The sequence below is a fragment of the Camelus dromedarius genome, chromosome X, assembly GCF_036321535.1.
Source record: "Camelus dromedarius isolate mCamDro1 chromosome X, mCamDro1.pat, whole genome shotgun sequence".
NCBI lineage: Eukaryota > Metazoa > Chordata > Mammalia > Artiodactyla > Camelidae > Camelus > Camelus dromedarius.
Genome location: NC_087472.1, coordinates 87,915,434 through 87,942,456, shown reverse-complemented (window position 1 = coordinate 87,942,456; position 27,023 = coordinate 87,915,434). Strand labels below are relative to the sequence as shown.

Here is a 27,023-nt window from a genome sequence, read left to right as displayed (position 1 = left end):
GAATTTCTCCACATACACACATACGCACTGAAAATTTAGAGTGCTTCTCTAATTAAAAAATAGAAATAATGCAGGAAAGCACGCTTTAACATACCTTGCAAATACTGAAAACTAAACAAAAACCAAAATAGAGTATCAAACCCTTTCACTACTCCAATTGTGTGATTACAGAGTAGGAGAAATGATAGTCTACCCTCTAGCTCCTCTCTGTGAATTTTAAAAGAGAAAGCTAAAAGAGACATTTAATATTCTTTCTTTCTTTTATTGTTCATATAACTCAGCTTCAGAGGATAGAAAGGATTTGGAGAGATCATTTGAAACAAAAACTAGTTTAAAAAATTTTACACAAAATTAGCATGTCATATTAAGCTATGTTTTCTAAATAACATATATTTTATAAGAGAAAATGAACTGAAGACATGTAATTTAGAAACCTGTTAAAAGAGTCCACACAGTAGAGAACACACAAAGTCAAACCACATCAGTGAAACCACTTTTATTTTCATTTTTTCCACATAGATAACTTCATGTCAGCTACAAAAATCATGAAATGAAGAACTCATTGTGAAACTGCAAACTCAAAACCACTGGAGTGATAAACAGGTTCCCCCAGAGGACTGTTAAAAAAATAATCGGAATACCATGAATTCATATTTAAGTAGTAAACATGTCATATATTTAAAAATAATAAATACAGACCAGGAGTAGAGAAACTAATAGCATAAACAGCATGAAGTATATTTTATTTTTTAAGACAGATGAAATTTCTAGGCACAGTTTTAGGCATTAAAGAGGACACAGAGGCATAGGTTAGTGTGTGCTGCTCTGTACAAAAATACAGTCTGAATAAATTACATTGCTAGCCATACAATTAGACGTCACTTACCAGTCAGTACATTGCATGTTTAATAATATACAGGTACATGCTAATCCATATATATCATTTTTATTTCAAACACATAGGTCTCTCTATATTTATGTCTTTAAAATTTACATGTTGAACTTACAAAAAGCTAAATCATTGTGCAAGAAATCCAAATATCTAGCCCTGCTGAGTACTTTATGCTATATGTGTGTATGTGTATCTCTCTCTCTCTCCCTAAGATTATCAATCAGTTTGTGGTTTGTAGTTCTGCTTGTAGGAAAACATCAAACAAACCTAAAGCTGCAAAGACATAATGTTAATATGGGTGAAAACTTCACTTGTGTTTATTCTGGTAGACAACACTATTTCGGATGAGCAACGACAACTTTTATGTTGTACTGAACTTGTTAGTAATGAAACACTTAAAATATTAGTGATGGTAGAAATTAGCATAGAGCTTTTCACTGGGAAGGGGGATAAAGTTATATAAGAAATCTACTTTTCAGTAAACTGTAAATACATGTGCCTTAGCCTATAACATATTCTGTCACTTTCCAGCTTGTCATATTGACAGAGAATGAAAACTTGGTAAGATTCGAGATGTGATATTGGTTTAACAGCACACTGCATCCTCTACTAGGACTAAGAAAAGTGCCTCATTGATGTCAGCACCAAAGTGCTATTCTTCCATTATTCAGGAATAAAGAGATCTCTCACAATAGAGAGTTTTTAGTTGCCGAAAACCCTATCCAACAAATATCGTATTTCTCATGCTGCTCTGATAATATGCAATTAACTGCAAGACTGTCTGGCCCAGATTTTACTATTTCTCAAGAAAATTGCTTCAAAAGATTCCATAATAGTACTGTCTTTCTGGAAAATTTCTACTCATAGCTTCTTATGATTCTATGTAGAATCATATACTTTTATAAAGGTTTCTCTCTAGGATACATTTAACCACTTTTGTCAGTCACTGCTAAAATAATAAGCCTGGTTCTTCAAATTTATTTTGTGATTCCATAGAAAAATCACAAGATAAGAGGTTTTTTTTTTTAAAGCATCTGAATAGTAAAATAGTTTTTTTTTTTCTCTCTGTTGTTTTTGGCAACAGTTCATAAGACAAGCTGAAAGCAGAACTCTGCTTTGGGAGGGAAAGCAAATTATTAAATGCTATTGATGTGGTCTTGCTCTTAAGGGATTTTGCAATACAATAGAACATAGGTCCCTTTTAAATGATTTCTCCAATGCTTCTTTCTGCAAGAGGGCCAAATAGTGTCTTTGTTAACAAAAATAATTATTTATAACTTTTATATTAGAACTGTATATTTGATATAAAAATACGTTTATAATTAAACTATCCAAATTTGTATATTAAACAGGATTAACGTAAGTTTGCAGTGTAAGATTCATTGCAAACTTACTCCCTATTATTGATATTTCCTTTCATTTGAACAGTCAACAAATGAATCCCTTACCATGAATCCATCATAATTGTGTGCACAAATCAGTCAGCCCATTAGTTAACTTCAGAGGACCAGGTGATAACCAGATGAATTCTACTCCTCTACTGACATTTAGACATTTATATAAATCTATCGCTATTTTATATTTTAATGAAGACATTTAAAATACCTGAAAAAAAGCAGCCTTCTATTTTAATGAATTTTAAACAAAATGATCATCCTAATTGCTACTCTCTTTTGGACTACAGTGCTTACAGAAGAATCATTAATTTTCAGATTAATATCATTTCAATTTTTCTTCTTATACAATTCTATTAAAACTTTCCAGTGAAACAGTAGAGAACATAGAGCAAAAGCTTTAAGGTATATGCACTTTTGTACGGTAAATAAGTGTGAATACCGATCTAAGCCTCTTAACAACGTATACAAGGTTAGTGTTCAAATCACTTCACTAGAGCAAATATTAATTTTATGTGCAATAGGCAAATGCATGTGTAGGGCTAAGGAACAACTTATTACCATTTGTACTAATGGTTCACCTTCTATAAAAATATTTAAGCTTGTTACATATGCACAATTGTTTGCTGTAATGTTTGGTAAGTGATTTAAAGGGTACTTAGGACAAAAGCAACTCATGCATATTCCTTTCTAGTTGCCCCAAGGAAAGCAGAGGCTCTCAATTTTTCCTCATTCTCAATATGACTGAGGCAATTTCTAACCACATAATGAAAAGCACATGTCTCCAAGTCTTAACTCCCTTCCCAGGGAGATGCTGATTGCCAAAACATAAACTCCCATTAAAAAGAGTATTCTTGAAGGTGGAATTTGTACTATTAACCAGTTACATTCAGAACCCCCATTAGATGCTGAAGGGCAGTTCACTTTCCAAGAGTTCACTCAAGCGAATACCCAACGGCAGTATAATCATTGGGTGGGATAAGCAGGCGATAAGGACTCTTAACAGTGGAATCCTTGTCAGCGCAAAGGAACTTCTAAATATCGCTTATGCCAGCTGCTCCCCTGCAGGCAATAGGAGATTCAGGCATTTCTCATTCCAACTAGTTTCTCACAATGGTTGCTGTCATACAGACCCTTCACTTGTCAAGAAAAGTGACATGAACATATTGAAAGTTTGCAGCATTTGCCTATGTCTAATCAGCTCTCTTAATTTGTGCAGGTCCCTAAAATGGATGTAAAAGCTGGTTATGATGTTGACAGCCAAAAGGCAAAAGATATTAAATCAACTGAGCAAACTGCTTGATGCTCCACAAGTGTTTTAGAAAATAGTGAGTTAGAAAAGATGCAGATGTAATCCTTTCATTGGATGGTTGATTTTTTTTTTTAATTTGAGACTATTGGTTCTAGTAGTAGTCTTCGTAGTTCTTAGGGTTCAGGCAGTAAAGGATGGCACCCCCAAATGAAAATATAGTTGCACCCCAGGCCAGGCCATAACCCCAATTGAACTCATGGTAAATTTTCAAGCTCACAGTTTCAATGAACTTGATTGGGTAAAGGACCAAGCTGCAAACCTGTAAAACAACTGAAAGAAAAGCAAATCAAAATTAGGAAAATGTTATTTACAGGAAATAAAATGTTAAATCAATATACATATATATGAGAATTACTTCCTAATCAATTAAACATAAGAGCCAAAAAATTTGAAGCACTGCTTATTCTAGATGATAAACTTTTAAATACTGACAATTTTTTCTGTTTAACACAATTTCACAATACAGGAAGAATTACTCTATTAATAATTAGCAAATTCACCATAATAGTATTTGATGAAATAATTAGTGCTATATAATAATTTATATGAGCATACAAAGTAGTGATTCTCACTTTATAGACACATATATAATTATCAGTATTATGGCAAGTACTACTAGTTAAGCTAAACTGTTTCACTATACAAAACCTGTAAATAGCTTCCCCAAAATAGTGACCAGCTAAAACCCTTGTTTTTTGTTTATACTCTTGAGGAATTGGAGAATTCAAATTTACTTGTATTGATGAAACTGGTGAACCTGTAATTCAAGATATGCTTTCGTCATTGTCACTTCTCAATATCACCTAACTCAGCCCAATATTCCAGCAAGTCCTGCCTTGATGGTTTTGCTTATGTTATGCTGATCAAAAACTATTCTTATTCTTCTCTTCTCATCCAGTCCATATCTCTCATCTTTAAAAAGGGGCCCAAAAGTCATCTTTGTCAAGAAGTCACACTGAATTACATCTGATTAGATATAACAGATGACATTTATATATTTATTCCTTACCTACTTTCAAAAAAGAATTAAGTTACTAGAAAACCTAAGCTAATAATGGCTACCACAACAGAGCACAAAACTGAGCTCTTACTCCTTAGTTAAATCTTAGTTCTCAGTCAGGGCTAAAGGGGAAATGTGATGAGTCATACTTAATTAAACAAACCAATTAATCAGAAAGGGAAGGTGTTTTTTTTTTAAATATTTAAAATGAAGTTAGCATTTATCCTGTGAATATGTTTACATGGGAGATACTGGATTACACAAGAGATGAAGTCTTCTATTCAAAATCATAACATTCTGTTGGATCAACTATTATATAATTTCTATTTTACTTAAATCAACTTAACTAGAATTTATGGGATGCTTCTGCCTCATTCTCTACTATATGATGGCTTCCACCCTCAAGAAACAGAAAATCTTCTCCCTGAAAAATCTAGGATACAGTAATATGTGACACAGGTTGGCAAACTACCAAATCTGGTCTGCTGTTTGTTTTTGAAAAAAAGTTTCATTGGAACACAGCCAGGCTCATCCATTTATATGCAGTGGCACTACAGTGGCAGAGTTAAGTAGCTGCAACAGACAGAAGCCATGTGGCCCACAAAGCCAGAAGTGTTTACTATGTAGCCCTTTAAAGAAAAAGTTTGCCAACCCCTGATACATAACATGCATTTTGAGTTAAAATTATTATTATTTAACTAATCTTTAAAATACTCCGAATTCAAAAATGCAACCACAAAAATGTGAATAATTAAGGTGTAGGAGACAAGAATAAACTTTGATACAGTAAAAATGATAGTTTGTTACATTAAAAAAAACAATATGATGGATAGTGTGTTTGATAAAACTGGAATTCTGTGCTTTAAAATCTACTCTCATCTATTCATCTATTCTCTAAATGGTAAAATATCATTATTACCATTATGATTAATGTTTCTAGAAAGTATACATAACAGTAATCTATCTCTGGCATAAAACTGATGAACTACAAAAAATTCATGAGAGCATGATTCCACAAAATCATTACTTTCGATAAGGCTCTGACTAGGGATGAAGTGACACTTCTGATCCAGATATAAGAATTCCAAACATTTTTGCCATGTAGCTCAATACTGCTCTGGGCCAGCACTGGTCTAACATACTTCCACATTACTATTGAGAGTGGATGGATAAATATAAAAGGAGAATCTCTTGACATTCAAACTAGAAATCACACCTTGTTTACAGTTTAAAAATCTCAGAAAAAGTTTTAAGTCGTTGTCAGAACAACTAACAGCATGTTATATAATCCACACTTCTATTTCTAGCCAGTAAATGCTAAATGTGTTATTAATTTTAAAAAATTCAACTGGCTCTGTTCCTTTGTGAGGGAAAGGGTGCTTTCCTGTTTTAAATGTCTCAAAACTAACAAGAAATCAATTATTATCAACCATGAACTACAGAAAAAAAATTTCCAAAGTTACTAAGTAAGTTAAAAAGAAAAAAAAGGCATTTTTCTCCTTTGGTTTCTATACTGTGGTCACTAGTCAAATCATGACTGATCCTGCCAGGATATGATTGAAATATGAACATGAATTAGGAATAGTAAAATTAACTTACTCATTCAACAAATATTTGAATGTTTCTAAAGTGATACAGTTTGAGGTACTGATAACAAAAGTAGCTATCCTCATGGCTAGGCAGTCTTCTATTATTAGTAAATAAACACAGAATGTGGTAGGTATTGCCAAGAGATGTAAAAATACAAGAAAGCAAGAGACCCAGACAGAGGGATGCAGGCTGCTCTTTTAAATGAGAGCTGAAGAAGGTGTCTCTGGGGAGAAGTCTTTAGAGCACAGACCTGAATGAAGTGAGGGGTGCAGGTCAATATAGTGGGAAGTCAGCAATCTGAGCAGAGGGCCCAGGCAATGCAAAACTCCTGATGCAGGAGCACACTGGGTACACAGAACGTCAGTAAGGGTACGATAGATGCAGTACAGCAGTACCAGAGAGCAAAGAGAACGGCATGAGATGTGGCAGAAAAGATAGCCAGTGGCACGTTCATTCAGGAATGGCCTTGTGAATCATGGTCAGGGGTCTGGATTTTATTCTAAGTATGATGGGCTAGTGGAGTTTGGGCAGAGAAGCAATAACTGATCTGAATTATATTCTTAAAAGGATTATACAGCCTCTTTTGTGAATCAGCCCATCCCTGGAGTAAGGTGTTTACCTAGCTTGCTTTTAATATTCATTTCAATATGTTTTATTTAGCAAATAGTTGGCCTCCATAGTATAATATAATGACATAGTTTCCCTCTAGCGGAAAAGTAGAAATACAGCTCCATGAAGCTACACTGGCCTCCTCTACACTCCTGAGCAGCTTTGTTAGAGATGAAACTTTATTGTGTCATAGCCAGATAAAAATTACCATAAAATGCTTTATGCCTCTGAATTATTTTACTCTTTTGAATCACTGAGAAAAATGTACATAATAGCAAAATTGAGAAAAATACATAATCCTGCATTTGCCATTTTCTCCATTTACTACAATACATGGATGCAGGCTAAAAATGCCTCCCTGCCTTTCATAGATGCTGCAAAGGGAAAAGCCAAATCTAGAGTCCAGAACTCAAGAAAACACTACCATACTATGTTTCTACTTTACCACCAATCAGTGAAACATAATAGGCACTGTCTGTGGCATTCTATGTGCTCTACCTGAGAGGCAACATAGGTAAAGTTGTGTAGCACTTTAGAATTTGAAGGGAATTTGAGGTTCATTTTATTCCCCCTCCTTACTTTTTGGAAAAGAGGCAACAATACTACCAACCATGAAATTGTGTGGACAGAAGCATAACAGGAACTTAGAGGTACTAATTTTTGTGTTATTTCTAGTTTTCTTTAAGGGAAATATTCAAAACATTCGATAGGGAAAGTTAATATTCTCTAACATGAAGATATATCATTACTTCAACAAACATTTATTGGATGTCCATTGTGTTCTAGGGGAAAGAGATAAGACACATAGGACATGGTGCTTGCCCTTTGATATTGCATACTCTATCATGGAGACAGACACACAGATATAAAGGAATGTGTTCAACAGAAGCAATAGAGGCATGTTCACTTATAATCCATGTTAACTGAGCTCTAATGATATTCCAAGCACCACTTTTGCCTGGAGAAAGAAGGGAGGGCTTCAGAGAGGAAGCACCATTTGAACTGGTTCTTGAAGGATGGATAGGACTTGGTCAGAAGAGAAAAGTGAAAAGACCTCTAGAAAGAAGAAGCAGTTTGTATAAAGCTTAGTCATAAGACATTGTGCCTGTAGAAAATCCATAGGGGGAGAATGAAGGGCACAATCACACGGAGATGTCCAGTTTAGACTATAAAGGCTTAGATTATCATAAAAATAATAGACTGGTTTCTATAAGTAGACATCCTAGAGGTCATTTTAACTGTAGATGCTGTTGGTGCCCTATCCATACACTCTTATCCTCATCACTCCAGTGCATGTCAGCCTGACTTCCAATTGTCAGCACCTGCACTTCTTAGCCTGACTGTTTCTCTGGTCACTAAAGCTACTTTGCCAAACTGTAGGGCAGGCCTGGTGTTCTGGGAAATTAACACTGCTGTTTCTCCATCATCACCAAGAGCCCTCATCAAAGATTCTTAGCATTTGGTTTATAAATACTCCAGTTCCCTCGTCCTTCCAGTGAGATAACTCTGAGGGGCGTGTGCTACACTGATTTCCAGAATTTTTCCAGGAAGATTAAGCTCCAACTGCTTACAGCAACAACTGGTCTGATAATGTACACTTTTTGGCCGCCTTCCTTTCCCTGTCTCACTTTCTGCATCCCTTCTTTTACCTCCCAGATTAAGTACTTGCACTTGATTCCTTGTCTCAGGTTCTCCCTCTGGGGAAACCAAAGGGACAAGTGACAAGACCAAATGTGTATTTCAGAACTATAGTTCATGTGTTTGTAAGACAGACTAGAGAAGGACGGGCCCCTAGGAGGTTAGTCAGTGCATGGATACCTTTGTGCAGTGATGATTAAGGTGACAGGAGTGGGACTGTAAAAGAAAAACAGAGTAGCTAGATTCTAGGAAAGGGAAAGGAAAGAGTCACATAGACAGTTTAACTCAGACATTAACATATGGGAATGGGAACTGGGAACTGGGCTGTTCCACTTGAGGAAGAGTTATGTCCTCAATTAAGGCAGTAACGGTAGTATATAAGAAGTCACAGACTTAGAAGATAATTTAAAGACAGAGTTGACAGAACTTACCAGCTAAGTCCCCTAAATATCAAATTTACAGGAAACGATCATTTGGAGAATAAAAAACATTTGTCCATGAAAGGTTAACATGAAGCTATCAATTTTTATTCTTTTAAAATTTATAATTACTAAAAGTAAACAGTACATATGAAATGAATTATTGGTGGTGATACTGTAAATTGTTCTAACCAAACGGTGGTTTGATATGGATAAAGATCTGTGAATAGATGAACACATTTTTAGTTTAACATGTAAGTTGAACACTGATTTTTCTGTCAAAATCTAGACTTGAAATACCTCCAGCCATCTCACTGGGCCTGACAGGATGGTGAGGAGGGCTACAAAACACAAGCCTCTAATCAGAAGCCTCTCTCCCTCCACAAAAAAAAATCCCCAGTGCACATAAACAATCATTTACAGGGGGCCTTCTGCAGATATAACAGAAAGGAACTATCCTTAATAATACAACTAGTGAGCATTCTGCTATTTAAAATCTGAATTATGAAAGACTCAAAATTTTCTGCAATTTGTCTTAAAAGCCTTAGGGAAAAAAAGGAAACCATCATTCTGAGTCTCAGTGGGGCATGAAAAGATGTACAAAACCAGACAATAAAAGAAAAGGACCCAGAAAGAGGCAACCCCTCTAATTTCATCAAGTCTTACTACTGAGAACTAGATGCCAAGTATGAGAATCTCATCATATATTATCTGTCACTGTCAGCTACACAACAAAAAATATGCTATAGTCAACCATACTGGACATGTGCACAGTTTTCATGATGTGCTAAGCTTCAGTCATGCCGCACCGATCAATCTGTGGTCTTTATGACACGTTGAGTTGCTGCCTTCCTTCTGCTGTTGCTCTCAAGAGATGAAATAACTGGAATTACAGGATGGACTCCAACTGCAGTACACAGTTGGCAGCTGAATTCAAAATTCAAGGCTGATTCAGCTCTCGTTTTTCTATGTGTTATACATACCCAAGTAAAGATGACTGGTGAATCCTCACTTGAACTCTCAAGTCAGACAGATGCCCTGAATTGAAACCCTGGCTCTGCGACTTAGTAGCTGGACAACCCCGGGGAATTACTTAACCATTCTGAGCCTTCTTCTTCACTGATAATATGAGGAAAACAAATATCTAATCTTAAGTTTGTTATAGCAGAGACAGCATGTGCTATAGGTCTAGTAGTGTGACATGTGGTAGGTGCTCAGGTAATTATTATTATCAACATTATTATTATAGATAACATCTCATTCTGAAGTCTAGGTTTCTTGGACTAGTAAGTGGAAGAGTTGTGGAACATGGGACAATGTTTTAGAGGGGCTACAGTGATGGCTATCTCTTAGCTCTTCTACGAGCTATTCAAGCAGGTAACAAGCCCACCCTAAAATCAAGGACCTCAGAGAAAAAGAGAAGATTAAAAACCTTTAAAATGTGTTTGGCTATGTTTATAAGACTTAATCATCAGTTTTTAGTAAAAACCCTTAAAAGTATATGTCTAACACCAAGATAGTGTAGTTGCAAACTACAGGCATCCAATGTATACTTGTTAAATGACTGAAAATACAAATACATGAAAAAATAATTTTTACAACTATTGCTTTTTTGAGTTGTTTTGTGGTCACATGAAACTTGCTACTTCATAAATTGCCAAGAGAGAAATGATTTAAGAAAAATTGATTTACAGTTAGCTAGTTGTTTCCATGCCTGTTTTTCCCTATCAGATGATAAACCACATGCCTCAGTCATCATTCCGTCATTCATTCAACTATTTACTGAGTGCCCCAAAGTACCAGGCACAGCATATGGTACTGAATTAATGATGCAGCTCTATGTAGAGTTGTTTCCAAGTAGTAGTGCTACATCTGTTTTGATTTTAGGTACTGCATGTCTCAGCAGAAGCAAAAAAAGAATATTTTTCTGTTGAGATAAATATCATTCCCCTTTGTGTGTGAACACAAAGATCAGGCTTAGTATTATTTGGAGAAGAAAACATTCTGAGAATAGTGGAGAAACACAGACCGTTTTCATGCAGACCAAGATTCGTAAAAAAGGGAACCGGCGCCAAATACACATTTATAAAAAATCACTAAACTGGTGAGACAAGCTAACCAATTAGAGTAAGTATGTTTCCTAATAAGCAAGCAAAATAAACAACCATGATTTTAGCAAGCATTATTTCAAGTAGGCATTTTCGAACTTTGTTAACCTTACATCATTCATAAATAGATTATTATGTGTAATGAATATCTTTTCCAGAAATCAGCTACAGACAACTCTTTAATGGTTTTTGCAGATGGGAGACAGAAACCTTTACATAAACTGTTTCAAATGGCCAGTAAGTTTTACCTTGCTTATATACAAAGTGAACACTAAACTAACGTTATTCAAAAAAGAAAAAAAAACTTCCATAAGCACAATGTCAAAAAGAGAATGAGTAAAATTAAATCTCAGCATATGTACATTTTTTCAGTGTAGCAGTGTAATGCTCATTTTAGGTCTCAGAGGGTAGAATAACACTATATGAATATTGCTGTAGGGATTCCTCTCATTATTTCACAATTTACTAATATTTGTAGCAGCTAGAGCTAAATCAGAATATTTATTTTGACCAAATCCTTTATCTTTAACTTATGTTCACTTGCAATATGTTTCTGTTTCAACCAGTATTTATTTTCACATTTTCATAAATTTTGCTATACTTGGAAAAAAGCACAGAACTTAAAAAAAAAAAACCTGGAACTTCCAGTTATTTTTCTAAGTATGTTTATAATAGGTGCTATAAACAGCAGATTTCTTTATAGATTCTGTATATGCCATTATGGGGCAAGTTAAAGGCTAAATGGGATAGTAACTAGGTAGCACAATAATATTAGATACTTACAAGAGAATGTCTAGAATATCTCTATCTTCATAAATAAGAAATATCTGAATATTCTAAAATTATTCAAAACCCAATTCCAGTTTTAAAGAATGGTATATGATTTCAGAATAATTTATTAAGAAATTTGATTATAATTGACCATCTAAGCACTACGTTAATAAATCCTAGCTGCAAAGACAAACTTACACTACAACTAAAATATCTAAGTTATTTCATTCTGAAAATAGAAAAATAACCATGGCAAATCCATGAACTGAGAAATATACTGGAGAATAGTGATGGAATCTTAAGAAGAATCTTCTTCTTGTACTAAATCATTCACAATAGAGGCCTTTATTACACTTGAGATCAACAAAATAATGATATGTGGTCACTGGCTAAGACTTAAAAATATTTTTTGTAATAGTGTTTTCTATTCTGTTAGGAAGTATTTGTGGTGCTATTTAGCCAGTTTTATAGGTGTCTCAATACAATGTCCAGTCTGTAATAGGGACTCAATAAACAGGTGAATGAATGAGGGATTCAGCTGTGAATGAACCACTAGTTTAAGATTCAGTAGCCTCCCAGCCCCAGGTCCACCAGTAACTACCACATAATCTTGAGCAAGTCACTTAAGAGATTGGAATTAGATTTAATTCTAGATTCTTTCAGTCCTGTGGACCTTTGTTTTTATGATACTTGCATTGTGATCAGTCTTCATGGGTATAAGAAGATGAATACAAGCAGCAGGGGGCAGCAGTACACTTCTGATTTTATATTTTTAGATCAACTGACCCTTCAAATCCTGAGAAATTTCATCTATTCCCATCTTTAAACAACTTTAAAAAACCCATCTAACAGGCTAGATGGTTCTGTCAGTGTATTCATTATTGACAGTCACAGGGGCTTATTTTACAGTATTCAAATCAGGTATGACTGACAGGGTAAATTGAAGGCACCACAAGAATATTTCAGTTTGAGTTTATCCTTAAACATTCTTATAAATGAAAATAAAACTCACATCAAATAATGTACTGGGCTTTTTAGTCTTATAAGCCCCTTTTCTAAATAGCTCCCTGACTTTTAGTAAAATTTCCATTTTACCTTGGTTGAGATTTTAATCCAAGTGGTGCTTCATAGAAAGATGGTGCTAAATTAACGAGTATGCCATTGACTTCATACAATTGAATTGTCTGATGGTTCATGTTATATGTTATCATTTTTCGGTATAATCATGTTTATTTCAAAACAGATTTATACTTTTAAAGGTACATAGAGTGGATTTTTTTTCAGTTTTATGTCAGAAAAAATAATTTTGCCTTAAGATAATGAAGGGGGCAGTAAAAGAAGGAAAACAAATACTGGATGTGAGGAAAGACTGTTGGTAAATACATCTGCTGCAATTCCTAAGGCAGCCCTGTCAAGAACTATTATTTATTCATGTTTTAGTTAGAAGTTTAGAAACTGCCACTGTGCTCTGTAAAATGCTTAACACACTGAAAACTGATACTCTGATAAACCTTTAGCCAATTTACCTTAACTTATAACAAATGCCTCTTGATTTGTATGTAATACAGACACATACTGCTTCTGCATGAGAAGGGAGGATGGTAGAAAGTTTCATGAAATTTTAACACTGTTTTGAAAGTAATGAATATATTTACCTGCTGCAAAAAGCATGACAGCAACAGGTCTGTAGAAGCGCCTTCGAGATCCCACGCAGATAGAAATCAAACCCACCAGGAATGCAATGAGAATGATGGCAGCACCGCCCAAGAGCAAAGCCAGAGTAGCAATCTGCCAATCTGGAAAGAAAAAAGAAAGGCATTGCGTTTTTTAAGCAGTAAAATATGCTCAGCAGCCGTCACCTTGCTGCAGCTAAACAGATGTGATTTTACTGCATACTAAGCATCCTTTGGGATTGGAAATGTTTTGCAACAAAAATTACTATAAATGTCCTTATTCAGAAAAGTCTTCTATGTTAAGCTAATAAGCACAGTTTTTAGACCACAGGTTTGCCATGCTTTTCTTCTAAGGACTCTATTAAGCATTCATGCTAAATTTGGTGTTCCCTCCATAAACTATTTTCATTATTTTTAATTTTCTATTGAGCTATCAAGTTCACAAATCTTAAGTATAGAAAATAGGGAAACTGATGGATTTTTATTTTTATTTACACACCCATGTAACCACCATCCAGATTAAGATATAGAACATTTCTATCACCCAGAAGCTTCCCTTATGCCCCTCCCTAGTTAATAATCACCCTCCCAACCAGGCTACTGACCCACATTATTCCGTGTATTTGATTTGCCTGTTCTTAAACTGTATATAAAAGGTATAAACTCTTTTGTGTCTGGCTTTTAGGTCTTTGATTATTCATCCATCCTATTGCACGTGGCTGTAGTATATTCTTTTTTTTTTTTTTTTTTTTTACTGCTGTCCTTTCTTAGAAAGACTTCCTTCTCTGCACAGAAAAACCCCCAACTTTTTATTTGCCTTTCTCCCTCTCCCGCTCACTTAAACAACTCCCCCAGAAAATTAGCATCAGGAAGATTTTTTGTTGTTTGTTTTTTTCTCCTTGTTTTCATTTCATTGTAACCTTACTGTTGTATTTACCACCATAGAGATGGTTTCTGAAATTAGGTATTCCCAGGGTGTCAGAATGGACTCTAAATGACTCTTCGGCCCCTTTCTTCATTCACACATAGAGACAGTAAGCATACACTGACCACTTACTACGTGCAGGCCTCTGTACATAGATACTTTAAAAGTCTCCCTTGCCTTGAATGAAACATAAACCTCGCTGAAATGCATTTATCATTTCCTACAAAATAAAGATTTAGAAAGAGTATGAAAGAAAATTGGCCCATTTTCCATTTCATACTAGTAGAATATTCTCTAAGAAGAAGCAGAGTAAGTATATGAAAGCACTATCCAGCTTAGGAAGCATCACAGAAAATGATACTGTGGAGAACACTCTACTGACTCTTCCGTAGGGTTTGTTTGGAAGTCCTAGGCTGCCTCTTCTGGCCCTCACTTTAATGTATGTGCAGGAAATAAAAATAGACTTTAATCCATGGTTAAATTGCAGTGCAGTCTATCCAAAGTCAAGAACTCATAATATTTTGATGCTGTACTCTGAAATTATCCCTCCAGAAAGCTTCTAAAGTGCACTCTTTGCCTCTGCAGGACAAGGGACAAGTAGAGGAACCTAAATGTCTCAAGAGTTTCTTCTTTTATTTATACTTGTATAATCTTGCCTCAAGCATCCCTTCCATATCCTCTCCTCCTAATAAATTCTGGATATTTAGCTGGCACTGAACTAGAACTTGCACTGCATTTTCAGGAAACAACAAACAAGGGGGAAACAGAACAAATCCAAACTTTTTAAAATATAAAGATGAATCACAAGAAAGTGGAGAGTATTTTTATGCCATTTATTTGTAACAAAGCCATGTAAGTTCAAACAAAAGTATATCTGACTTTCAACTAGAGTTTAAAAGGATAGCCATACTATGGCCTTTTTTATTCCATAAAAGCATGTAACTTTGAATTAAAAAAACAAAAAAATAAGCCTTACATTTGGAAGTCTCTAAATTTCTTTGAAAAAGTTTATGCATAGAACAATTTTATTGTACTTTAACATAACAGAAACCCTTCTGAAAAGTTGTAAGTTGAAATTTCTGAATAATAAATCAAATTTTCATTATATCAAAGAGTTTGAGATACAAAGAAAATAATGAAATCAATCCATTCAGCCATCAATCAAATTCCTGGAAACTTTAAGAGAGCCTATGCTGAACATTTTCTAGTTGGACTATTACTTTCATAAAGTGAGTATTACTTTTAGCAACTTCCTCCAATTTATTTTAAAGTAATAAGAATTTTGAAAGTATCAATTTTATTTAAATCAAGATACAACTAAATATTCATTCATTTTTAAAATACCTTAGAAATAAAAGTACAATAATTACTTTTTTCCAATAAGCTCTTGCACACAGCCCAACAGGCATAAAATACCATACACTTGACTATTTCTACTTTCAATCCTAAATCAAACAATTCTGTTCACTTTTCTTTACTTTAAATATCCTCAAAGAATAGCTAAAATATATGTATTTATTTGTATTTTGTAACAAACAAGACTAATACAAAAAATTGGCAAACTTTCCCTATAAAAGGCCAGATATTAAGTATTTTCAGCTTTGTGGGTCATCTCTGTTATAACTGCTCAACTCTGCCTTGTTATATGAAAACAGCCCTAGACAGTATCTGAATGGATGAGCATGGCTGTGTTCCAATAAAATTTTGTCTACAAAAACAGGTGGTGGGCTGGTTTTGACCCTCAGGCTATAGTTTGCTGACACGTCTATATCTCATCTACCATTCTAAAATGCTGAACTTACTTCTAGGTAAAAACCTCTCAGACAATAATAATAATTTCATAATGAAGTCAATTTGATAAGTGAGTAATACAGGAGTGCAAAGTGATGCTTATCCAGCAAGCAATATAAAACTGCAAAAAATCCTTATCTCACATAATGTTGAATTTCCTTTAAAAAGTAATACTTTATTTCGTATGGGAAACCAATAAAATGCAATAGAAGTCACCAGGAGAGTAACAGGTATTAAAAAGGACTAGAACCTAATTTGGAAGGGAACTTCTTGCAGCAGAGGAAATAGTTTTTAAAAAGTAGATGAAAACAACCAGTTCTGATTTTCTTCTATATGTCCTGTATTAATTTTTAGTGCTGAGGCTGTGGTTAGTGAGAAAGTCACTTTAGACATAAAGCCAAAAAGGAGCATCACCACCATCTCCACTGTTGTGATATTGCCACCCTTCCCTTTGGTCCACAACCACAGCTAAGCTTGCTCAAAGAGAACAGCCATTTTATTTTCCAAGAGAGTCTAGAATTGGGCCACATATGTCTGCCACTGTCCTGGCCAAAACCTGGGGCTTAGACTGAAGTATTGAGGCTGTATCTCTGGTGGACGGTGCCAAGTTTGGGGATTGTTGTCATTATATTCATTTGGAATGATTCACTCAGGCAGGTTGCCCAGGACCAAAGCTTTAACTCTGTGACCAGCTGAATATCAGTCAGTAAGCTGAAAGATATGGCTACCATAGTCAAGGAGGCCTGGGGCAGTTTTCAAGGTTCAACACTAGGCATTTTGGAGCTGAGAACAGTGCAAGAATCTATTGTCCAAATGTTAGGGCCTGCATTACAGGTGAGTTAAAGTCAGGGACCATGTAAATCGGCCTGATACCATTTTCCTCTTTACTGAACAAGACTAAGAGATGGGGAATAGAAAAAGATAAAAAATACTTTTATAGATACCTACTAATGATCGTTAAAACAATAGGCTAAGATTCATGTTCATACAAATAAATATTTACTTATCTACCAAATGTAGATTTAACAAGAATATATACATATAAAATGTTTTGTTATATACTATAGGACTTGGGCAATTTTACATTAATATTACAATAAATGACCAGAAAACTCTACACAAATGTTTTTTCCCATTAGAAGGTTTGCATGCCACAAATATGTGTTATCCCATATCAGTGTCTGTAAAACAAATTAAAATGTCATGAAATTCTCAATTTTTAGGTCCATTTCTTCAAAAAAAACCGATTTTAAGTTCTCATAATTGATTAATTTCTATATCAATCTTAGTTCCCCAATTTTATAGCCCTCACAGTATTTAGTCAGATGAAGTGTTAAGAGTCCTTAGAGATTTATTACTCTGCATTAGTTTTATACATTTCTATAAATGATATACTGATACTGTAGTGGAGCAGTGAATGTAAACCAGCCCTGCAGAACATCACAGGCCATGTGCTTTTTTACAAATTGCAGTGCTCTGCACAATTAAAACTGGTCATTGTTCAATGTCACGCCAGCTGATCTGAAATCTGACTGGTTTCTAAGACCTGAGAGAACAAGCGATGATTGGTTTTGAGGAAATAATGTACATCCTTGGTCCATAAACTAGCTAGGGCTCAAATGGGCTGAAAGGGATGTTTTAGATATGGAAATCAAACCTGAAATGAGGCTGCCACAGTGTACGTCAGGTTCCACTTAAAGAGTATTTTGGCAAAGAAGGAAAAAAAATACACACACACACATATATACACATAAATGCAATATTATATTTTCTCTGTAGTTACAGAATAAAAATTGGGCAGTCCTTATGTCCTAACACCAAGTCCAAGATTAATATGCAACTCAGGAACTAAATTCAAGTCCTCTTTCAAGGTATTTTTATTAGCTAGTGCCAGAGTTTCCAATGTCTATAAATGCTTTAGTATTCTGCAGAATTGTGCTGACTTACTTTACAGTCTAATACATGAGACTGGCCTGCAATTGCCACTGCATTATGAAAATTCTATGGGCCACATTATAACTGCCAAATTAGAGAATTCACATTCCCTTGGGGAATTCATGGTCAAAATTTACTTCTGATTTTCAGGAAAGGCAAAATCTAAATGATGATACATTTTCCACACTTTTGAGCCAAGGTCAATGCACATACCAGTGCCTAAAGCTTTCCTCCACCCATCTCATTTCAAACCCTTTAATTCGTCAAACATTGGCTAATTTATTTACCTCTGTAGGTATTGTTTATATGCTGAGATTGGGTCTACTGTATGTAATCCCTGAGCACTCAATTGTCATTTTTTTCTAGGAAACTGATATAATTAAAAATCAATGAAGAAACAGATTTTTAACCTTATAAATTCAACTCCCACAACTAAGGTGGGTAGTACTTCCCTAAGTGTATTCTAATGTTTTAATGCATGGTTCTCAGTTTTCCTATAATTTTCATCACAAATTAAAATACTGATTTTAATAACTTACTCAAATATTCAAATTTGCCAGACAGGCACTTACATTTTCACCTGTGAATTGTCCAAAAGAATAGTGAATTTTCCAAAAGAATATTGTATTAACCAAATTGATTCCCATAACTGTAATCAAATCATTCACTCTTCAACCTAGAAGAGTGATCTTTCCTATCATATTGACACTAACCTGCAAGCCGTCCCCAAGTTCTCCCTATTCACCCCACGAACTGGAGGATTTCCCTCATTCCCAACAAACATTCCATTCTTCTAAATGCCTTTATTCATTTGTAGGACACATTTATAGCAAAACCTTTAAGTTTATTTTAGTTATATTGGTAAGAACTCAGAGAACTCTGCATTGCCAATTCCACTTTATCATCAGAAAGTGGAAATAGTGGAATGGTTTATTATTCAAGGAAAAAAAGCCATTACAGAATAACTTTTCAAACCCATATTTCCTAAGATATCCATCTCTTCACCAAAGACCCTGTCTTTTTCACCACTAGTTCACTTTGCCAGAAATTATGGCATTTCATTATTTTCATCAGATGTAATTTAAGAATTTCTTTTGAAATTAATGCTACATACTTCTGAGTTTGGAGAGTAGGGCTATAGCCTCACCTATGAAGAATGAACCAAAACGATGCTGTTATTCTGTATAAAAGGAAGGAAACTATAGACTAACAGCCGAAATATTTCCAGAGGTATCAAATGATATACTTAACTTTTTAAAGTTAGTCTGCATGTGGCAAATGAAGTGGAAAACAGGAACCATTACTAAGGGAGTTTAAACTTTGTTTTCTTGGCTAAGTTGCATCGTGACCTAAATCCATCAGCATTGCAGGAATTTTATACTATTCTGTGAGATGTAAACAGAAATAAAGGCAGCCAAAAGAAGAATCCAGATTCTAATTTCAGTAATTAAAATGACCACCTCTTTTTTCAAACAACTAATATCCAAACTAACATTCTTCACTTGTAAACAAATATTTATGGCAAACAACTATGTGTCTTTTCTAAAGTGACAAGCAGTATAGACACTGTGTGCTTGTGCTACACAAAGTCAAGTGGAATATCAGAGAAGCACCTACTTTAAAATCCACGTTAATCAAGTAGGCAACAATACAACTTAGGGTCCTACTTGTTAGGCCCATTCATAGATTAAAAAAAAAAGTGTGCCAACCTGATTTTAAGCACATAAATGACCCTAGGTAACCATCCAAATACATAATGCAACAACTCTAATGACCAAAGTGCAGATCAATTTTACCAAACTTTTGGAAAATTCTGGTGGTCCCAAAGTGCCAAGCAGGTTACAAATTTTCAATCCACGACAATTTCGTTTGCACCCTTGGACTTGTTTCATGTTGGTTTAGAAGAAGATTATATATTCTTTTTTCTTTACAAATAAAGGGTCACTTTAGCCGTGTCACAGAATTCTATCATAGAAAATTTGGTGGAAATTTAATTTATCATCTAAATACCATAACATACGGTGTTTTTTTCCCCCAAATAAAACCACTGTATACAAGGCTTAGCAAAAGCCCTGCTATTAAAGCATGTTTTAGTATTTAGACAAAAAAAGAAAGACATCATCATCCCTAATGACTGCTGTTTCTTATCAAGTACTATAATAAAAAGCTTTTGCTAGCATTTGATGGTAACTAATATTATCTAATGGGTACTGTTATTTCTCAATACTAACTTCTAATCGTATTTCTGTAAACTTGTGATGAGTTTGTTACATTGAACTTTGTTCCCTTTCCACTCTTTGGTAAAAAAAGGTAAGATTACAATTTGGAAAACTTGATTATTTGGAAAAAACAGTAAGAATAAAACCCATGCCAGGACTAGGAGTGGGTGATCTGCCTCTAAGCAACTAAAAAGTTTTTGTGATGGGTTTAGGGTAGCTAAAAATAATCAAAGAGTAGATGGAAGACAGCCAACCAGTCACCTACGATCATTATTAAGACACCCCTAGTAAATATGGAAGGATAAATTTGGCAAGCTAGTGCCCCTACCAGTTCCCTGTTAGGAAGCTTCATTAGATGACAGCCCTTCTTCTATCCTCCTGCGGAAGTTGAATATGTATTTCCTCCTTTATAGCACTTCATACATACATATTATTTCATTAATTTGTTTAAGAGAAACCGTTTGTTTCATTCATCACCTTGCTCTCACCACCAGACTGACTGGCTGACTTTGTACCAGGACAGTGCCTATTCCCTGCTAGGAAATCAATGAATATGTTTAAATGAAGTTAACTCCTTGGATAAGAAAAGATAGGAGAGAGGGGAGAGGTCATTTCTATCTCTCTTTAAGCCACCTATTGGTGCAAGGAATAGACTCCAGGTTGCATTCACAAAGCACTAATCGTTATGATGAACATTTGGTTTAGGGACCCTAAAACATAACAGAAATAAAACTCCCTTTGATGGAAATTTAAGATCTTTTGTGGGTGTGCCTTTTAATGCATAGAGAATATGTGACTTGGGGTCCCAACTTCTATTGTTTAACATCTTTTTGCCTAATACATATATACTTTGAAAGGACAGAATCAGTATTAGTGACATTATCTTGAAACATGGCTCATTAAACTATCACTTTTAATCTCACAACTGTTAATAAGCTGGTAGAGACAAAAATGGTCTAGATTTTTTTTTCCTGGTTCTCTGGGAAACAAAGGTGCTTCATTTTTGTAGGGTTTATTGTTGTGTTTTATTTTTTAATAGTAGTTTTCAGTGCCAAAGGCAAGACTACAATAGAACAGGAAATTGATGGTCTACTAATGTCTCAAAATCCCAAACAAATATAGGAGCAAAAAAGGGTAAGGAAAGGTGTCCTTGTCTATTTTTCAGTACTTTGAAGACTGATATGATTTAACTGTCCGTGCCTTTGACATGTGAGGATGAAATTCTGCTTAAGGAAAAATCAGTCTCTTGATAAATAAGTGTATTTTTTTTTAAATAAAGCCAGAATGCAGTAATAAGTTAATAGGAAAAATCAGTCTCTTGATAAGTAAATTTAATTTTTTGAAAAATAAAGCCAGAATGCAGTAATAAGTTGACCTAATGAAATTTATATGCATATTTAGCATCAAATTAAGAAACTTACATGCTGGCTTTCACAGACTTTTGGAATTGTTTTTCAACTTAAAATTAAGCAGTTGTTTTAAAGTACCCTATCATGGAGCCACTTAAAGAAAAAGAAGTTTTTCTTGATTATTGACGACTAGCTATGGTAACAATGTAAAATTTGATGATAAACATCTAAAACTTAACAGACTTAACAACATATATAAGTCTATTTCAAGATTCTTTAAATTCTAAGAAAAATGAAATCTTGGATGATAAGTAATCTCATAAAAAGTAGACATCTATTTCACATGTAGTCCTTAACTTCTTCAATTAATGTTCCATACCAGAGAGTATTTCAACAGTCTCCGAAGCACCAAGAGATAGTTATCTGCAATATTATAGGAAATTTTGAAAAACCACCCTGCAAAAATACTACAGCTGAATACAGTGTATTGAGTCTTTAATATTGTGTCTTGCCTTATTTTTCTTATCCATGCAATGAATTTAATTGGGCAGGATTACTTTAAAAATCTTTTCTACTCTAAATGTACAATTCTGTGATTCAATATGTGGGCAATTATCAGGAGAAAAATCATGTTATTAAAATAAGGAAAAAACAAACAAACAAAAAAACCTCTAACCCTAAAACCTTTCTAGCACTACAAAACTTGGCTCCTGTCTGGAATTTTAACATTTTCATGTTCATATACAAATCACCTTGTCGGACTCATATGAAACTTTCTTAAAAAGGCTAAAATTTTAGCATGCAAAATGAAGTAGCAAATTAGAGTCCAGATTCTCAATCAGTTTGATCCTTGATCATGTGAGACTATAAACCAAAAATGACCTAAGGTTATATATAAAGAGGGAGAAAGAAAAATGTTTTCTATTTGTAGACAGGTTAGGTTCTTGAGTTCACTTGATTCCAAATCTAGAGTAACCCCATACAAGCGACCAATCATTAAAGTTATGTGTTGGTTGAGGGCAGTTTTTTCCCTAGCCAAACATTATTTAAATAACTGATTCAAAGTTCTTAAAGAAAGAAGATATGTAGTTGTCTTTGTTCTTTGGAGGCAATAAAGAATGCAGATTTGCAGCTAGACTCCAGTGTCAGAGCAGACTATTTACTGCAAATGTGGCCCAACAGCATCTCCTATTCTACATGCTCTTTGACAAGTTACCTTACCACAGCTCCATCAAGAAGTAGAACCCAATTCTCCTCTCCTGGAATCTGGGCTGGCCATATATAGCTCCTCTGTGTTTTCCCAGGCTGGTTCCAACAGAGCCTAGTTCTCTTTGGACCCTCGCTCTAGGGAAAACCACTCATCCTGTAAGATGTGCAACTACCCTGAGACCACCATGCTAGAAAGGCTAGTCCAAGCTGAGTCCAGCTTCCCAGCCATTCCCACCAATGTGCTAAATCCCGTGAAACCATTTGGAAGGGGATCCTGCAGTTTCAGGTGTTCCAGTTCCCAGCCATTCATATCACACTCAGCTATGGCTCCAGATATCCTGGAACAGAGACAAGCCACCCTCATTATCCCTATCGGAATTCCTGACCCACAAAAGTCACACACATAATAAAATAATTATTTGACACCACTAACTTTTGAGGTGGTTAGTTTTCCAGCATTAGTAAATGGAACACTCTTGGGAAAAAATGTCTCTACCACTGATTGAAAATTTGGTACACTTACAAAGATCCGGGGTCTCTTCAATAATATATAGAGATAACATTAGCTACCTTGCAAGTTTATTTGACACTGGGAATAACTGAGATGTCTGGCATGTAATAGTACTGAATAAAAGGTAGCTATTAGATAATAATTTTGTGATCATTATCTACCAAGAGCACTGTTAAATGCTGGATAATGCATATTAAAATTTAAATTTGAAACTAAAAATACTCTATTATTCTGTGCAAAGAATGTTTACCACTTAAGGAGGAAAAAGTCCTTAATTACTGAAAAAAACATCTTTTTGGGTTTGTTTCTCTAAATATATAATAAGCAAGGACTGCAACCCTAATGAGCAGGTGTGTTCATATATTTCATCTTCATGACAAACCACTTGAAGATGTTAAGCAAATTGTATGAGGTCACATGATTGGTAAGTGGCCAAATTCTGGGCAGTTTGAATCCAAAGCCTCATATATTCGTCACTCTACTACTCTGCCCTCCTACTGGGTTATGTCATAATTTAGCATAGTTCATATAGAAGTTTACTGCGGTATTTAGGTAGTGTGTTCCAGGACTTATTTTGGAGCACCTGCAGTCTTTTTCACTAATATACCTAGTAGCACTCCATGGTTTCCCTAAGTGGGCATACTATTAAAGAGAAACTTGAAAGTGATTCTTAAAATGTATTCCTGACAGCAGGCAAAAATCTGTTGCTTGAAATATGCTTTTGTTTCTTTTGGTTTTGTTTTGAAATGTTTTATGAAAGGCCAGGCCTCTCACACACCCATCAAATCTCTTAGCTGACAAAGATTGATCTAAATGACTCCCTGGAGATTACAATCATTCTATAAATGTGAGCAAAAGAAGAATTATATCTGCCCACAAATTAAAATGTCCTTTGTAAAAGTCAATCTGGGGAACTTGAAAATCTTAAGAGATATTAAAATAAAATCAACATGAAGATCTTGAAATATTATATGAGGTTTTCTCTGGTTTATTAATCAAGAAAGTTTTGGTGTTAAGTGCCACTCTTTGACTAATTTTCCACCAGTCTACCCTGTGTAGAATAAAAACAAAATTCCATTTGTTCTCCTTATTTTCTTTTTAAGGAAGCCAGAAAAGAGTACAACTGTTGTGACCTCCAGGCTTGCTGAGCTATTTGTAAACATGCATCAATATCAACTCATTTCAAGCAACAAGCTGAACCTTTCCTGGAGCGAATCACATTGTGAAGTTTCCCAGTGAAATTCTATTTCCCAATTAAGGTATGAATTCAAAATATGCACTGATGATACACATCTGAACTCAGAATCACTGTAATCTCAGATATAGTAAGATTTGCAGGTGTTTAGGCATTTCTGTTTATCTTAAACTACCACCTAAGACAGGTTTTCTTATAATGCCTTTCAAAGTGGATTCTTAATACCACAGTTTTTTAAAAATGAGCTACATACAAAGCACTCTTAAAAGAACCTCCTGTCAACTGAAAATAATAATATTCACCTGTTATTAGCATAGTGCACTGCCATTTCAAAACTGCCAGTGACTCATGTTACAAATGCAGCTATTTTTAGGACAGAGCAGGAATGATGTTAACAATATTCCTTGAAAAAGGCACTATTGGATCAAATATTTTGTGGATGGAAAGATGGGTAAATTCCACTTGTTATATCCCAAAACTACTTTCAGTAAATTGTGTTCATTTGGCAATCTGCACATTCCTCTATTTTGCTTAGTCAATAAATAACACAGGCATCAAAGAAGGAATCTGCTTTATATGAAATAGCTTTGCATTTATAAATCTTAAAAGAAGAAATGTAAAATCACCCTAAAGGTTGTACAGCACGTTTGACATCGAGTTTAGGGTGTCAGCATTCTGTACATACTTGAGTAATCCTATTTGCACTATGATTCTCTTGTAATTGCTATGGCTGTGAAACCCTAATAATTATATTGTAGAAAAAGAGTTATCAAAACTAAATGTGACTAAGCAAAAGTCTAAAACATTACTATCATTTAAAAAATAATATTTAAGATTTATTAAAAGGCTGCCAAAATCAGTAGTGGGGAAAACTATCCTTAGAAATTCTGTGGCCAGCAGCCATGTGAGTACTACGTATTCTAAACTTCCTAACAAGAATTTTTTTTGTTTGTTTCCACCGCAAATGACAGTCAATTAGCCACTTTTTCATTTGTCTTTTGGGGAAATTTATAGTTTAAAGATGAATGCCTGGAAAGTCCCCCATACACTGAATTGGGACACCAGAGAAAGGCATTCCAGTTGACTGACACCCGGATTACTGGTTCGTACTAGAAGTGCTGACGCAACCTTCAATACACCAGGACACAAAAGGCATGGTTCTGCTTTTGCTTAAAACCATAAAACAGGTTATAAGCAGCAAACGACGCATATTTGGTATCAAAATTAAAATGCAGCTTTAAAATGACGGCTGAGGGGAAAGTTTCCGTAGGAACTGGGCCTAAGTAGGACATATTGTCGTCAGTAGAAACATTCCTGAAATTTCCCTTCTGTAAATACAAGCTCGCCTCTTCATGGCAGTTTTAATTCTAATTAAGACAAAGGTTTTTAATTAAGCCCTGAAGATGCTGGTAAAGGGCCTTCAGTAAAACTGTCCTTGCTGGTTCCTCCCGAAGTAATTCATTTTGAGAGACAATGAAGTGCATCTCTTAAAATCTTCAGAGAAGACATTTCCCTCCCTGCTTTCTGCTGTTCAACACAGCAAACAGGCTGAGAAAAGCTGCCTGCTCCTTTCATTTAAGCTTCCCCCCTTGTTTCAAAACACTGGTGGACTGAAGCTTCAAGCCCACGGAACACTGTAAGAAAACAGATTTTGTAAAGTGGGGAGATGGAGCAATTTTCCATATGTTGTTTCCTTTCCTTCGGCACCCTCCCCACCCACCACCTTGGAGAGGAAAAATGAGCTGATACTACATAAATAAAGTCAAGAACTAGTTTCAGATAGCCTCCACCACCCCCACTTCTTCCAAAGTATACTTTTTCTAGGATGAAAACTATTTTATTTTCAGGAACCCAGAAAGAAATACATGCTGGGGTATGAGTTTCAGCAAGAGGGTAAAATAACGGTTTTAGAGGAAAAAAAAATCAGCAACTGTACCAGCGTCGATTTTTTACTTTGCAGGGTCCTATTATCAATACATTTGCATTAAGTTCATGTCTCCTCCCTATTTCCTGGCTTAGAGAGGAAAAAAAGCTGAGATAAATGGGTATGGAGGCAATTAAGGAAAGATTAGCAAACACTGCATATGCTCAACAAACCGGAGCTGGCTTCTCCCCATTCCCCACATTCCTGGCCAAGAGAAAAGGATACGGGCCTGAAAAGAAAATGGGAGTTGAAGCTGGTTTCTCTAACCTATCTGAAAAGTCTTTATGCAATCGGGGGCTATTATTTCAGGAGACAGTGAGAAAGGGGCAAAAGATTCACGTTGCTAAGGAGACGTGCTGAAGCTGGCATTCCTACATAAATTTCCATTCCTATTGGAGAGGGGAAAGAAAAGATATTTTCTCCAAAGTTTATTTGGATCCCCTGGTTACTGAAGAAAGGCATTTTTACCAATTTATTTTATCTTTAGTTGTAAACAACCAACCCTGAAAGAAAAGACCTAAATGTTGACCTCCCGCAGCCAACCAGTCCCTTCCACAGT

General features: G+C 35.0%; 1 protein-coding gene across 1 annotated transcript in view; it reads right to left on the bottom strand.

Annotated features, from left to right (window-relative positions):
• Positions 1-481: 481 nt before the first annotated feature.
• The window catches only part of TMEM47 (transmembrane protein 47), a 28,302-nt gene continuing 1,760 nt past the window's right edge, over positions 482-27,023 (bottom strand). Inside the window, exons 2-3 of the mRNA XM_010980462.3 lie at positions 13,389-13,529; positions 482-3,868 (exon numbers count right to left, since the gene is read on the bottom strand). Coding sequence (XP_010978764.1) covers positions 3,690-3,868; positions 13,389-13,529 — 320 coding nt within the window. The 3' untranslated portion in view covers positions 482-3,689. The remainder of the gene's footprint in view (positions 3,869-13,388; positions 13,530-27,023) is intronic.